Below are 16,011 nucleotides of genomic sequence, written 5' to 3'. Positions count from 1 at the left end.
ATAAGCAAACAAGTCAAGTCTAACACCAATATATCCTATAACAAGCTGAGAGGAAATAGAATAGATAGATGAGCTGTCCCTGGTGCTGAAGACTCTATGAATGGCAGAACTACAGCATCTTTCACTTTCCAAAAACTTTTGCACTCGCCGGAGACCCCATAACGATTTCACACAAAACTTGCACATGCATAGCTCATATTTGCAATTCTGTTTCAGAAAAGCCAGAGATGAATGTATTCTAAAGTCTGAAACTTTTTTTGGGGGGGGGAGGGGGGCTAATAAAATAATTAGGCTTATTGCGATCATATGACTTAAATAATAGCAAATGATCTCCTGTGTATTTTATTACCAAGGCAATTAATAAACATTGATTGGGCTGTAGAGAAATAAATACATCTCTGCTACATGCTTGCTTGGTAAATATGTAGTGTTTATGAGGCAGCATCAGCAGGCCTATCACTAATGGATGAAAGAGAGAAGAAAAAAAAACATTGAAGGAGCAAACTGCAATGCATTCTCTTCAAGGCTGGTCCTTCAGTTAGTGGGCAACCTGCATTCAGTGACAGTGACAGAGGTAGAGACAGAGAGACTTCAACATCCAAACTCACCACTAGAATTCTTGCTCTGTTTCAGACGCTTTCCACATAGACACTGCAGCATATGCACTCCTTTCTTCAGGAAATGCCCAAGAATCTTCATTGATCGACTTTTTCTGGTTCCTTGACAGATTCACAATGTGAAGGAGTCAGCAGCTCATCATCATCCAGTGCTTTGGCTCTCGCGGTCGAGGCATTGACTGGGGGGTCTGGTTTAGGAGTAGCATTCACGATCAGAGGATTAAAAAACTGTTCAAACGTGACATGTTGGGACTTTTCAATGAAGGCAGTTTGCCAAAAGGGGCCGAGCCCGAGAGATCTTTGTGAGGACGTCAGATAGAAAACACTGAGTCTCCTCCTAGCCCTGCCTCCTTCAACAAAGGATGAGGCTCTTAACAACAGCAGACACTGCACACACAGATCAGACTAGAGCTGATAGGAGGAGGAATCAGGGCAGAGGCAAATGGAAATACAGACAAGATATAGGTAGTTGTGCACGCAAGTTAGAGCGAGATCTGAAAACAAAAAACATCTGTACATGATGTGCATGATACACGTGTGTGTTATTTCACCCCATTGTAGCAATAGCTAAACATGTTCACCATTCTCTCCCTTGCAGGTGCAGATATTTCATGATAACATTGGCATCATCGTTTGCTATTTCTGGATGTCTTTCTTATTATATCTTCCTGCTCACTTGTCTTATACCCCCGCACTGATATATTCATCATGGATGCATTAGTACAGGATATAATTCAGACATAAGTTATTCTTTTTAAAGAAGGGGTGAATGGGACTGTAATACTGGAATAACATGGAATACATCATTCTGCAACTTCTCTACTGTGGGTACTGCTGGAGGCAATACTGCTTGAGGCAATATTGCTTGTGGCAAGATGCAACAAGATTATGACTTCTTTTTTTTTTTTAACAGCAGACTTCCCATATAGAAACAGATTTCAGCAAAACTATTACATCTCTAGCAAATGTTTTAACCCATATGGTGAGGAATATTTTTTTTTCAAAATATTTCATTGTAGTGCAAATAAAGTTAAGTGTGAAATGAATCACTGTTAGCAATACAGTTTTGCATGATTTTTATGACCTGGCATGCTGGATATGCAAATTGTGTTCCTGTGTGCATGACAGCTTGGCTAACCAAGCCTGAATAGTGGCATATGAATGGTCCAAACTCCTCCCTCATCCCTTCTTCACCCACAGGCAGAAGGTTAGGTGCAGCTGGATGGAGCCTCGGAACATAAAGCAAACCTGCGATTTAAAAAAAAATAAAAAAAAGTTTGATACTTAGTTCAGTAGAGAGAAGACGCTGAATCCTTCTAAGGCTTCACTAATCCTTGAGCCCACCGCTGGTCGCCGGGACCTTCTTCTTCTTCGCAGCCATGCTCCCATCTTTGAAAGAGTGCAGCCACACTGCGCAGGTGCATTGATGATCTATGCAGCAGCATGGAGCCTCTAGTGCAGGAAAAAGCCTTGTATGTCTGGATCCATGTTACTGCGCAGGTGCACATGTGCAGTGCGGCAGCACTCACCTACAGTATTTGACAAGCCCTAGGCCAACAGATTCAGAGGGTCCCAGCACTGGAACAACAAGCTCGAGGGGTACTTGCTGAGGTAAGTATCTAACTTTTCTGTCAAATTTGCCTTTAGGTACATTTTACAGCACACCTGACCTCAGAAATAAAAAGAATTAGCAATACATGGGGCTTCTTCCAGCCCCCACAATGTAAGTGGCCTCTCAGTATCTTTACCATGTCATGCATTGTGCTGCAACAGCCCCTCTACAGCACATGCTCTGTCCTGTCTACGTGCCTCTTTGATCATGCATGGCAGCCATAGCTGGAGGCAGTGGGTTTGATTCACTATCACTATAGCTCCCCTTACTGCACGCTTAGCGTGCCTTATCATTGTTAACGTGCCTTATCAGAGTTAATGTGCCTTATCAGAGTTACCGTGCCTTAGCAGAGTAGCATAGTGATCGCTTCAAATGTATGCCTACTAATTGGCAATGACAAGAGCTCCACTCGTCCTGTGGGTCCAATCACTTTAAAGTACATTATCTCCGCACTTTAATTGGCCCAATAGGCAGCCTGTCACTTGACAGGAAACTTTACAGGCAGCCTATTGGGCCAATCAAAGTGCGGGGATAATGTCCTTTAAAGTGATTGGACCTGCAGGGGCTCAGGGCTGGACGGGTAGAGATCTCATCATTGCCAATTAGCAGGCATAAGTTCATAGCGCTCGCTATGCTACTTTGATAAGGCACGCTAACTCTGATAAGGCACATTAACTCTGATAAGGCATGATAACCGTGCGGCTATAGTGATAGTGAATTAACCCCATTCTGTACATGCACAGTCACAATTCTTTCTGCAGATCGCTCGTGGCCATGCCTGCTGTGCACAGCTACTTGGAAGCACTATGGGACAGAGCATGCCTGGCCATGCCTGCTGTGCACAGCTACTTGGGAGCACTATGGGACAGAGCATGCGTGGCCATGCCTGCTGTGCACAGCTACTTGGGAGCACTATGGGACAGAGCATGCGTGGCCATGCCTGCTGTGCACAGCTACTTGGGAGCACTATGGGACAGAGCATGCGTGGCCATGCCTGCTGTGCACAGCTACTTGGGAGCACTATGGGACAGAGCATGCGTGGCCATGCCTGCTGTGCACAGCTACTTGGGAGCACTATGGGACAGAGCATGCGCTGTAGCTGTAACCCAGCCTGGTCAGAGCTTTTAAAGAGGGGCCACAGCAGCACAACAGGCATGCGTTAAAACAACATGTGAATGGCTGTTTGCATACAGTTTGGCTATTAACCCTTCTTGCTACACTTGCTGAACATCTAACACTTTCTATAACTTACTCTTGACTTGTCATAAATAATGTTTATTGATGCATTGTGTGAAAGCAACTGATGATGGTTATATTTGATGTCACACTTGCTTTTAGTGTATATGCAGGAAAATATAATATTGATCATGATAGACTTTCTTTGGCATATAAAAGTTCCCTGCAGTCCTGCCTGCATTTTATTGATGGGCTTATTTGCTCCTTATATGCAGCATGCTGGTATGCCAGGGAGCTCTGCAGGTTGTATGTTAGGAGTGCTTGTAGTGGATGATTGTCAGCTGTGGAGTGATATATGGAGGTGTTGCCCATAATCACATTCTAGCCTGATACTATAGAGCTCTGCATTATAGTTATTAGAAAGTTTGCCTCACTTTGGGCTTGATCCACTAAAAAGTGGCACATGTACTGCACACAAGCATTGCGGGTTAAATGAGCGCTCGCACACTACGTGCATTCCTATCTGCGGAGCGCACACTCTAAAGTTACGCATATTTGTTCTAATTGCCGCACAGTAGTGGTGTAGCGCGACTGCAGTACTTCACTAGTACTACTGCTACTATGATAATTAAAAAATTAAAATTGGAGGCTGAATGAGGGCTTTGACGTGTGCAGTGATAAGGATCTCATGCTACATTACTGTGTAAGATAAGCTCACATTGAGAAAATGATGTACATATTAGAAACGATCTGTCTTGTTATATTACCATAGGTTACTACCTTGTCTAGGTCTCCAGGGATTATTGTGTTGTGCTGCACTGGTTTTGTCCTGCCAGATGTTCTGCTGATTTTGGTGCAGAACTGTTGACTCTGAGTACTTATTGTCATCCAGCATGAACAAAAAATGTTAACAGCCCCCATTCCTTAACCCTAGTACTATGTCATACCCTAGGCCCAGGTTCCTCTATGGAGCAGCTTCTCGATTCTAACAACTGCTTGTGATATCTGATTCCGTGGTACAATGATTTTAAACGGGATTCCAGGAGTGATCATGATTTAGCCCTGCAGCCATTGAATGTGATTGCTCTGGGATCTCTTTGAAAATGCTGCACGCAGTGCTTTGCGATCACTCCACAAATGCAACGCGATATAGGGTTCCACAGTTGCAGCACTTTGCCTATTCCCGGCAATCGGATAACGCTGCAGAAAGAGCTGTCATGGGCTCCAGGCCGGGTAAGGCCTGGAGCCCACGACAGCTCTTCCTGCCTTGAACTGTGGCTTCCAAAGTATTTATAACCCTTAAGTTTCCTAGCCTGACCTAGCCGTATGTTGATGGCAAACAAAAAAGTAAGAATTAAACAACATAAAACAAAAGTATCCCCACACTTTATCTGTTATTGTAATTCAATTTCAAACACATTTTCATTGCTGTAGTGTTGTATTCCTGGCCACAAAGAGTTAATCACATTTGGAAGAGCAATTAACATGAACAGGGTCAGCTAAGGATGATGTAGCCCCTCCCAGCTTTTCTGCAGCTCCGGTGAGTGATGATGGGAACGGTAAAGCTTTGATAGCTGATTCAGTCTAACTAACCTGCATGTAACATTTACAAAAGAAGACAGTTTAGCCAACGGGATAACAAAAATTAGTGATACAAAAAGGGTTTAGATGCAATGCACAAAACGGTGGGCGTTGCAAATTATGATATATTCCACACAATATGCATAAAAAAAATACATGCCTGACCTGAATTTTTAAAGCAAACATGTTTCTTTTCAAACCTATAACGTTTAACAAATATATAATGTAAATCAAGTGTAAACAAAAACATATTCTTTCTAAGTTGTTTAAAAAAAAACAAAAAAAAAAAAACTTTACATTGTTCTTAACTGAAATGTACTGATTCGTTACAGTGGGAAGAACAATTTGTCATTTCACACAGTATATAATATAGTGGCCTGAATATGTCATATTCTATCTCCACACCTGCTGCAGAATCTGCAGAGTGTAACATGGATTATAATATAAGATACCATGTCCAGATGGCACTACAACACTGTTCCTGTTCTATAAGCGTGCTTTATGATATTCAAATGTATTGTGAAACATACACAACTCTGTTTCCAAAAAGAAATGGAACACTGTGTGAATTGCAAAGAGAAACAGAATGCTATTATTTCCAAATTATTTATAGACTATATTAAAATGAAAATTGAACGGACAACATTGAATTGAAAGGACAACATATCAAATATTGAAACAAAAAATGTATTATTGTCTAATAAAAAACATATAGTATGCTCATTTTGACTTCTACAATAGCAACATATCCTACCTAATAAAACCCCACTGTACCTACGTCCCCTGTCCCTGTGTCCCTGCTTTTTGCCAACGCACATGCGTGGCACATGGAATTTACAAACAGAAGAATGAGGGCAGGGGGGCGGACAGTGGTGTGCGCGGGCGTTGCGCGCACTTGGCGGGGAGCTTGGGCGGACGCCCTTGGGAAGGGGGAGTCGCATCCCAGACCTAGCGCCCGTTTTGTAATTAGCGGGCTAATTAACTTGTTCTAAAATAAGGTTGGTACGGGGCAAAAAAAGATTGTTGGGGTTGTAGGTGAAACATCTCTTAATTACGCACGCGTTACTAGAGTACCGCGGGTCACAATACTAGCGTATCTCAGGGTACTTATCCGTGGAAGAAATGGAAATATTGCCGTGCTCTGTGCATGCATGGTTATGTTACTGATGCTCAATTAGGGCCGGATTTACCATAAGGCACTGTAGCCATGTGCCTGCAGGCGCCTGATGATGTACAGGACCCTATGCAGAGTCTTGATGAGAGTGTAAATGAGAGGTTACTCACCCTGCTCTCGGCATTCCACTGACAAGATAGTCAGGGGAACCACTAGTAAGGTAATGCTGAGGGTACCTAATGCTAAGAGCACCTGTAGCTACCTATGGAAGGCAAGGGAAATAAGGGAGAAGTAATAGCTGGGACGGCCAGCACACTTGTGGTGTGGTTCAATGGGGGTTTGTAGGTTCATGGAAGGCAAAGTCTAGGATGCCAGGACATCTGTGCCTATAGGCTCCTGTGATGTAAGTCCGGGCCTGTGTTTAATGAATCAACACCATAATGTGTAGATTCCAGTATACATCTATGTCACTCCGCTCCAGGCATCCTTTTCGTCTGGTCAAGCCAAGTATAAATAAATATCAATAGAAAGCAGTAGTCACTGGAAAAATGATTATAAATCGAGTGGTCTGTATAAGTACAAATCAGGTATCTGGCAGCCGTCAGGACATGTGGCCGCTAGGTAATGCTGTTGATAGCAGTGGCGTATCTGGAGTGAGCTTTATGTTTTTATTGAAGTCTAGGTTTTTTTCCTTAGTAATATATTACTGCATGGCTAAAGGCGTTTATCAGAAAAAGGAGCTGAGGGAATTTGGGTGTCGGATAAAGCCATAAAGAGAATGATGACAATACTGCCTATATTCTACTATTGGGAGCTGAATATTTACCATAATAGAACATTGGTAATTTTTACTATATTGTATTATTGCCTTACCTGACATTCCTTTAACAATAACCCTCCATCTATCTACTGTGGCTGGATAGTGTAACGGTTAAGGGCTCTGCCTCTGACGTTCAAATCTTGGCTCTTCTTATTCAGTAAGCCAGCACCTATTCAGCAAGGGGTTCTTTGGGCAAGAGTCCCTAACACTGCTACTGCCTACTGAATGCGCTCTAGTGGCTGCCTCGCAAGCGCTTTGAGTCCAACAGGAGAAAAGCACTACACAAAAAAAGGAATTATTATTATTATTACTCCTAAGACTAACTGCTATCTACGCTTGACACTAACCCCCCTCACTTACTCCTAACATTAATCTACCACTATCTAAGCCCAAATATGCTAACATATCGCTATCTAAGCCCAAACACACTAACCTACTGCTGTCTAAGCCTAAAACTAATCTACCCCTAAGTACTCCTAACACTAACCAGGTAAGGGCTGGTTCAGACAGATGGCTGGCAGTGGCTCAGTTAGCTAATGCTAACCGCTTTTCTGCTACTGCGTAGAAAAGCTTTTGGTATCAGTTCAGTTTGCTGCATTGGCCCATATGCAATTAGCTTTTTCACCTGAGTTATCTCCTAGGAGATAATTTTCATCCTCTCTTTAAGCTAACTTTTCAGCATTTTACCATTGGAAATGTACCCAAAAACTGTTGAAAAAGTACTATTACATTTATTTTGAGTATTTTCTTGCTTGTTTTTGGCTTAAAAGGTACTTTATAACAAGTTGTGAAAATATCACCTAGGAGAAAACTCAGGAGAAAAAGTGAATTGCATATGGCCCATTGTGTTTTGTAAAAGAAGTTGATGCTGGATGCTATGGGCAGCTTTTCGGAAAATTAGATTGGCCGCGGTATTTGTGCAATCGCCGGCAATCAACAGTAAACACACTGAGGTGAATGCTGCCATTCAGCTCAATGCTGGGCACTGAGGATCTCACGTTAAATGTTTAGGACAGTCGCCGGCAGCCATCCATCTGAACTTACCCTTACCTGCGATCTCCCACATTTTCCGGCCTTCCATTGTCCCAGCACTAGTCCTCAGCTCATGTGCCTAAATTGTCCACTGGGTGCTGCTATAGCATCAAATACTATGGTGGTTTAAGAAGCGCCCAAGTTTCCTTTGGGCCGCAGGTGCTCACATTTACCAGATAGTGGTTAAAGACCCTGTAATTAACAGTGTTCCCCAACCCTGTCCTCAAGGCCCACCAACAGTGCATGTTTTGTGGAAATCCACACAGGTAGTTAACCAGCTCTGCTGAGACACTAATTACCCCACCTGTGTATCTTTGTGGTTTTCTGCAAAACATGTACTGTTGGTGAACCTTGAGGATAGGGTTGGGGAACAAATATGTTCACCTCTATTTCCTTATGTTGAAAAAATTTGAGTAATCCAGGCATTTGCTACAATGTTCAAGAGCTGTACTAAAAACAAAGACGCAAATCTAAGTTTAGTGTCGCCTAAGATTTCCTTTTCCGCCTTTACCACATTACTAACAGCTACGTCTTAAATCAGGGAGCTTAAAGTGGAATTATCTATACATCAGTGCAAGTTCTAATTGCCTCCCCTGGGATTCACGTGCTAAAAAAAATTCATGTATATTTAGATTACCTTTGACTGTAAAATGTGTATATCACCATAAGACAATGATATATTCCAAATAGTGTGACAAAGAATAAACCTGTAATAGAAAATGTTACGACGATAACATAAGCTGTAAAATTAACCAGTCTGGAAAGTCCTGCAGAGTACACAAGTTCTAATTACAGTATTAGCCGCCATAGCAACAGCTGTGCAGTCGGCAGGCCCAGGAGAGAAGGACAAGAATCAGATCCTGTAGAGTCTATGCTATGGGCTGTGGATGACAGAGCGGAAGTGACAGATGCCCAATCTTAACAAGGGAATTCCCACACTCCTGGGATTAAAACCTTGGTATCTCTGTCCCACGTGGATAGCTGCACAGGTGGAAAATGCTGTGAGCTAATCACAACTTGTTGAAGAAAGGCCAAGTAAAAAAAAAAAAACAACAGCAAAAGGCAAAGAGCAAAAAGCTCTGTTTAATACAAATACAATATAGAGAAACTAATCTGTGAGTGATATATTGTCATAAACAGCATTATGTCCTCAGAAACCTATAAGAGTAGCATAAGAAGGGACTGGGTAACTGGGAAATCATGATTAACCATACCTGGAATGAAAACTGCATGTCAAATGACCAGTAGTTTCAGAGACATAAACTGCTTAATTAATATATATACAATACAATGTGCAAATTTTCTAGTAAAAGTTAACTTTGGTCCACTTTCTCCACCCACCAAACTTCTCTATTTTCCTCTGGTATGGCAGCTGCTCTGACCAATGGGGAAGGTCTGAATTCTAACCGTGTGCTCTGCCTGTCTGCAAGTAAAAGGGCACTGAGTCCAAAACATGGCAATTGTATCGTATGAACATCCACTGCTATTTTTTTTTTAAACATTCCTGGTTCCCTTAATGCGATGCTCATCCCAAAGCTTCAGTGCTTAGTATGTCCTTATACCAAAACTGGCAACCAGTCAGTAAAATCAGTTGAAAATATCAGAAGGGGAGGGGGGAGGCAGACTAAGGTGACATTAACAGTAACCCTCCTGATCTCAGCACTCAACCCTAACCAATATACAGGGTCGGATTAGTGGGAAGTGAGACTAGGCCAAGGCCTAGGGCGGTGGGGGGAGCTGGGGCGCCTGCTATGTAACATATATATTTACCTTGGATTGTCCTGATTTTCCTGTGTGTTTGCTTTGTGGCACCTGCCTATGCCAATAACACAGTTATTTGGAGCCCAAACTATGAATCTTATACCAAAGAACTTTGGGTGCATGGCACACAAACATATGGGGATAGTGTGCTATCTGAACTGCTCTGGGATGCTGCCATACAGCTCTGCAGTGTGGATCAATACGTTTAGACATTACAGCAGTTAATGGGTCAGGGCTCTGTCTATTAGAACCCTTTATAACTGTACATATTGTTTTTGATTTACCTCTGGTGCTATTTAGAGTCTTGGAAACCTCATTATACATGTCAGGGCTGGAAGATGGAATGTATTCATTTTAATGCCACGAAGTGTGAGGTAAAGTAAGTCCAGCTTAATACAAAGCTCCCGTGTTAAAGAGAATACCCAAGCAGCTTGGGGTGACCTAGAACCACTAGGGAAGTATAGGGGACTAAAAGACACCAAAAAGCCCTCCTACTTAAAAGGAAAACTTAAGTCAGCTAAAAAAAATTACTTTTACTCACCCGGGGCTCTCCTCAGCCCCCTGCAGCTGAACGGTGTCCTCGTCGTGTCCCTCCGATGCGCCTGGACTCGCCGGCGGCCACTTCCGGTTTGGCCGTCACCGGCCAACAGGCTGGGAACGCGGCTGATTATCCGCGTCCCCGGCCGCAATAGCGCCCTCTATAATGCTATTGCGGCCGGGAACGCGGATAATCAGCCGCGTTCCCAGCCTGTCGGCCGGTGACGGCCAAACCGGAAGTGGCCACCGGCGAGTCCAGGCGTATCGGAGGGACACGGCGAGGGCACCGTTCAGCTGCAGGGGGCTGAGGAGAGCCCCGGGTGAGTAAAAGTCATTTTTTTCAGCTGACTTAAGTTTTCCTTTAAACGCTACGCTCAATGTAATTTGCCTTCTTAAAACAGAGCAGAGTTCCACTCAAGTACTGCCACCAGCAGACCACAGCAATGCACTAATCAATCCCTGGGATTCATGTGTAAAAGGTGTACAACTAAAGTTCAATAAATAAGAACAAATATAAAGACGTATGCCTGTATACAGATCTTTTTCTGCTTGAATGACAACTGTTGGCATGAAAAGCTTATTATTATCCAGTAAAATTAATTTAGCTGCAGTTTGGTGGGTGGCACATGTTGTCATTTTCCACAGTATGTGAGAAATGAGAGGCCTGTGCTTAGCAACATGATGAGTGCAGTTTCTATACAAAACTGGCCTATGGTGGCCCTTGGCAGGAAATTATCCAGAGTGATTGTTACAGTCCTGGATATTACAATCAGATTACACATGCATTTCAATACACAAATTATTGAAACAAATTGTATTAGCCCTTAAACAGCTGCATACTGTGTTATCTCAATAAATATTTGCAAAACAAAGCAGAACACCACACAAGCATAATGGGGAAGATTGGTACTAAACAGTATGATGTACACAAAGTATAATAAAACAATTATAATAAAACTATGGCTGTTGGTGATTTAAATGCATCCTCTTCCAGCTGCTTCACAATATGATTCATGCCAGGTAATGAAGGGAATTATGCAGATACATCTACACTGCTTCCTATGAGAGATGCTTCTTCTAAAACCACAAATCCCAGCAACCTTTGGGGTACATTTCACACAGAGGCTAAAGGTAAAATAGCATTTAGGGTCCTTTTCCACCAAAAATCGCAGTCAGCATCGCAAGCACACTGCAATACGGTTGCAATTTTCTCTTTTTATGTGTTTATCTCTTTCTCCTCTGTACTCTCTACCCTAGTCAACTAGCTAATCACTGATTGTATGTAGATCAGTGGAGGAGCAGCATAATGCTGGGGATACACTGTATGTTTCTGTACCGTGTATCGATCAGTTGATCCGGCCAGCTGGTAATATTCAGCTGGCCCGATCAAGCCGCTCGACCCCCGCCCGCTCGATCCCCGCCGGCGGACAATGGCAGGGAATCGAGCAGCTGATAGGGAGCACCGGCGGGGACGAGCGGTAATCGATCCGCGCGGATGAGCGGGGACGCGGCGGGGGTCGATCCGGCGGCTAATCGAGCCGCCGGTCGACCTGTGTATCCCCAGCATAAGAGACAAGCAGGGTAAACAATGGCTGCATACAGCCAGAAAAAAATACTGTATTGGCTACACTGCAGCCTAACTCCAGCCTTTCTGATTATTGGGCTGGCTGGGGAGGTTAATTACCGGGGATGGTGTAATGCCTGGTACACACCATGCAATTTCCCATCAGATAGACAGGTCAAATCGATTATTTCCCAAAAATGTCGATGTTTTTCTGATTGATTTTCCGATCACTTCTATACAAAATCAATCAGAAAGACGATTGGAAATCATATTGGACCTGTAGGAAATAATTGATTCGACCCTTCTATCTGACAAGAAATTGCATGGTGTGTACCAGGCATTAGGAGTAGGTGGGGGGAGGTTAGTGTTTGGAGTAGGTAGGGGGAGGTTAGTGTTAGGAGTAGATTGGGGGGTTAATGTTAGGCATAGCTTAGCAAGTGAATTAAAGAGATACTTAAGTCACCTGTAAAATGCCTACATACAATGCAGGTGCAAGGAAAAATGGGCACCAGGTAATACCGATAGTAGAATATCGGTAGTACTGCACTGGCCGCTATTACGAACGGCAACGCAAGCAAGGATACACATTGCCACAGCTGCGCAGGTGCAGTGGCCCGCCGACTCAGAGTCGGCAAAAATGAAACTAACCCGTGGCAGGGGAACGGAGGATCGTAGAGGACTGGTGTGGGCAGAAGACGGCTTCAGGGGGCTGGTAGAAGCCCCAGGCAAGTGAAACTAATTTTTTATAGGTGACTTAAATATCCCTTTAGGCCTCTTTCACAGTGCGACGTTAAAGTCAGGGCATAGAGTTGCGTTGTGACATGTTTGGGACATTGCATTGTTAGTTTGCATTGCGACTTTAACGTTGCATCAAAACGCAACGTCCCACTGTGAAAGTAGCCATAAGGTCCAGAGGGCGATAGCAGAATATTGGTATAATTACCTTTATTTTTCTATAGGGAACAGTAGAATATTGGTAAAATTACAAATATTTTACTATCGGTATTACCTGGTGCCCAGTTTTCCTTGCACCTCTACTGTATGTAGGTATTTCTACATCCTTATTGACATAATTTGTGTCTCCTCCACATTTAGTTTAACATCAGTCTCATCCATGTTATCAATGGATCCCCCTTCCCCTCCCCCCCTTTTTTTAATGTAAAAAAAATCATAATTTATTGAGTCCAAGAGCCACTTAGTGATACAGTGTTTCTTCGGTTAGTGGGATACCTGTGAATACAAATCCCACAGTGCTCCTATCTGAATGTCAACTCCCCTTGGCTGTGCCAGTTTGTAAACAAACATCTGACTGGCACAGCCAATGGCAATAAAGACACTGTTTAGTCAGTGGTTACCCACTCCTGTGACTAGAGATGGCGCGAACCTCCGATTTTAGGTTTGCGAACCTTCGCCAAACGTTTGATTCGCACAAATTTTTGCGAACTGCAATAGACTTCAATGGGGAGGCGAACTTTGAAAACTAGAAACATTTATGCTAGCCAGTGGCGTAGGGACCGGGGTTGCAACGGTCGCTCCTAAAGAGACGGGGGAGGGGCCCGGGGGCCCATGTTCGTGTGGAGGGCCGTGCGCGCTATTGGGAGGGGGGAGCCGCAGCCGCGGGGAGGGCAGCCCGACCTCTCCCTCCCTTCCTCTCCCCGGCCCCCCCTCCCTCAGATGCAGAATGAGCGGCGCACAGAAGCGCTGTAGGCAGAACTCACCACCCTGCGTTCCACTCGCCGCTGGTCTCCTCCCGCTCTGCATAGATGCTGTTACACACGCTGCTTCCGGCTAAACAGGAAGCAGCGTGTGTAACAGCATCTATGCAGAGCGGGAGGAGATCAGCGACGAGTGGAACCAGGGACGGAGGTGAGTTCTGCCTACAGCGCTTCCGTGCGCGCTCACTCTGCATCTGAGGGGGGGGGCCGGGGAGAGGAAGGGAGGGAGAGGTCGGGCTGCCCTCCCCGCGGCTCCGGCTCCCCCCCTCCATTATGTGGGGGCAAAGCGAGGGCAGCTACCTAATCTATCCTGGTGGGGGGCAGCTACCTACCTAATCTATCCTGGGGGGGCAGCTACCTAATCTATCCTGGGGGGCAGCTACCTACCTAATCTATCCTGGGGGGGGGGGGCAGCTACCTACCTAATCTTTCCTGGGGGGGCAGCTACCTACCTAATCTATCCTGGGGGGGGGGGGCAGCTACCTACCTAATCTATCCTGGGGGGCAGCTACCTACCTAATCTATCCTGGGGGGGGGGGGGCAGCTACCTACCTAATCTATCCTGGGGGGGCAGCTACCTACCTAATCTTTCCTGGGGGGGGGGGAAGCTACCTACCTAATCTATCCTGGGGGGCAGCTACCTACTCTACCCTATCCTGGGGGGCAGCTACCTACCTAATCTATCCTGGGGGGCAGCTACCTAATCAAACCTATACTGGGGGCAGCTACCTAATCTAACCTATACTGGGGGGCACCTACCTAATCTAACCTATACTGGGGGGCACCTACCTAATCTAACCTATACTGGGGGGCACCTACCTAATCTAACCTTATACTGGGGGGCACCTACCTAATCTAACCTATACTGGGGGGCACCTACCTATCTAACCTATACTGGGGGCACCTGCCTCATCTAACCTATACTGGGGGGCAGCTACCTAATCTAACCTATACTGGGGGGCACCTACCTATCTAACCTATACTGGGGGCACTTACTTATCTAACCTGTATTGGGGCACCTAGCTAGCCTATACAGGTGGCAACTATACTGGCTACCTATATTGGAGGCACCTACCTAACTAACCTATACTGGGGGCACCTACCTATCTAACCTATGCTGGGGGCAACTATTCTGGCTACCTATATTAGAGGCACCCACCTAGTTAACCTGTACTGGGGGCACCTGTCTAACTTATCTAACTTATACCGGCGGCGCCTGCCTATCTAACCTACACTGGGGGCAACTATACTGGCTACCTATGCTGGAGGCACCTACCTGGCTAACCTATACCGGTAATTCCTGCTAGGTATGGTACAGCAGACAAAGGGTGTATGACAGTGCACCTGATTGGCTGACAAGCGTCTGCTGGCCAGATAGAGGCAGGATATTGCTCTGACTGGAAGTTAGCAATTGTGTTTGTTGCAGTTGGCATTCAGTTTAGAGGTGGTGGGGTGAGTTCCCTGGAGGTGAGAGGTCCAGGGCTTGCCCGCACTTCCCTCTAGGTGTCGCATGGTGGTTTGGGGGCCCCAGTGAGTGAGAGAGACCTGGGGCCCCTGGGCTGTCATGTGGACCAGTGTTTGTGATTTTAAATCTTATTTTTTGCAGCTTCTACGATGCGGTTGACAGGTGAGTGGTTAGGGAGGGGACCGCGTGGGAGATGTGCCTACACGGGGCGTCCCTGTTAAACGACGCAATTCACGATTGTGTCCAACCGAAGCCTCCCACCTGAATGCTAATCTATGTAATTCCTGCTAGGTATGGTACAGCAGGCAAAGGGTGTATGACAGTGCACCTGATTGGCTGACAAGCATCTGCTGGCCAGATAGAGGCAGGATATTGCTCTGACTGGAAGTTAGCAATTGTGTTTGTTGCAGTTGGCATTCAGTTTAGAGGTGGTGGGGTGAGTTCCCTGGAGGTGAGAGGTCCAGGGCTTGCCCGCACTTCCCTCTAGGTGTCGCATGGTGGTTTGGGGGCCCCAGTGAGTGAGAGAGACCTGGGGCCCCTGGGCTGTCATGTGGACCAGTGTTTGTGATTTTAACCTGTACCGGGGGCAACTATACTGGCTTACCTATGCCTGGCTACCTATACTGGGGGGACCTATAGCTGGCTATGGGGATTCGGATATGTGTGTGCGTCGGGTGTTACCGGGGGAGGGGGGGCTATTGTTGCCGGGGGGGGGGGGCCCACATCCAGATTCCGCATCGGGGCCCAGAGGTTTGTAGCTACGCCACTGATGCTAGCCACAAAAGTGATGGAAAAGATTTTTCAAGGGGTCTAACACCTGGAGGGGGGCATGGTGGAGTGGGATAGATGCCAAAAGTCCCGGGGAAAAAATCTGGATTTGACGCAAAGCAGCATTTTAAGGGCAGAAATCACATTGAATGCTAAACTGCAGGCCTAAAGTGCTTTAAAACATCTTGCATGAGTATACATCAATCAGGGAGTGTAATTAGAGTACTGCTTCACACTGACACACTAAAC

The 16,011-nt window shown here is 45.3% G+C and overlaps 1 protein-coding gene across 4 annotated transcripts in view; it reads right to left on the bottom strand.

Moving 5' to 3' along the window:
* The window catches only part of FGF12 (fibroblast growth factor 12), a 606,762-nt gene that overhangs the window by 394,099 nt on the left and 196,652 nt on the right, over window positions 1–16,011 (bottom strand). Inside the window, exon 1 of one of the 4 annotated variants that reach the window (XM_068281182.1) lies at window positions 609–925. The exons of the other annotated variants lie outside the window; for them this stretch is intronic. Within the exon in view, the coding sequence (XP_068137283.1) occupies window positions 609–699 (91 nt within the window). The 5' untranslated portion in view covers window positions 700–925. Of the gene's footprint in view, window positions 1–608; window positions 926–16,011 lie in introns of those variants that run through there. 4 annotated transcript variants of the gene reach the window in all.

Source organism: Hyperolius riggenbachi, chromosome 4, assembly GCF_040937935.1.
Source record: "Hyperolius riggenbachi isolate aHypRig1 chromosome 4, aHypRig1.pri, whole genome shotgun sequence".
Classification (NCBI taxonomy): domain Eukaryota; kingdom Metazoa; phylum Chordata; class Amphibia; order Anura; family Hyperoliidae; genus Hyperolius; species Hyperolius riggenbachi.
This window is presented reverse-complemented; position numbering and strand designations above follow the sequence as displayed.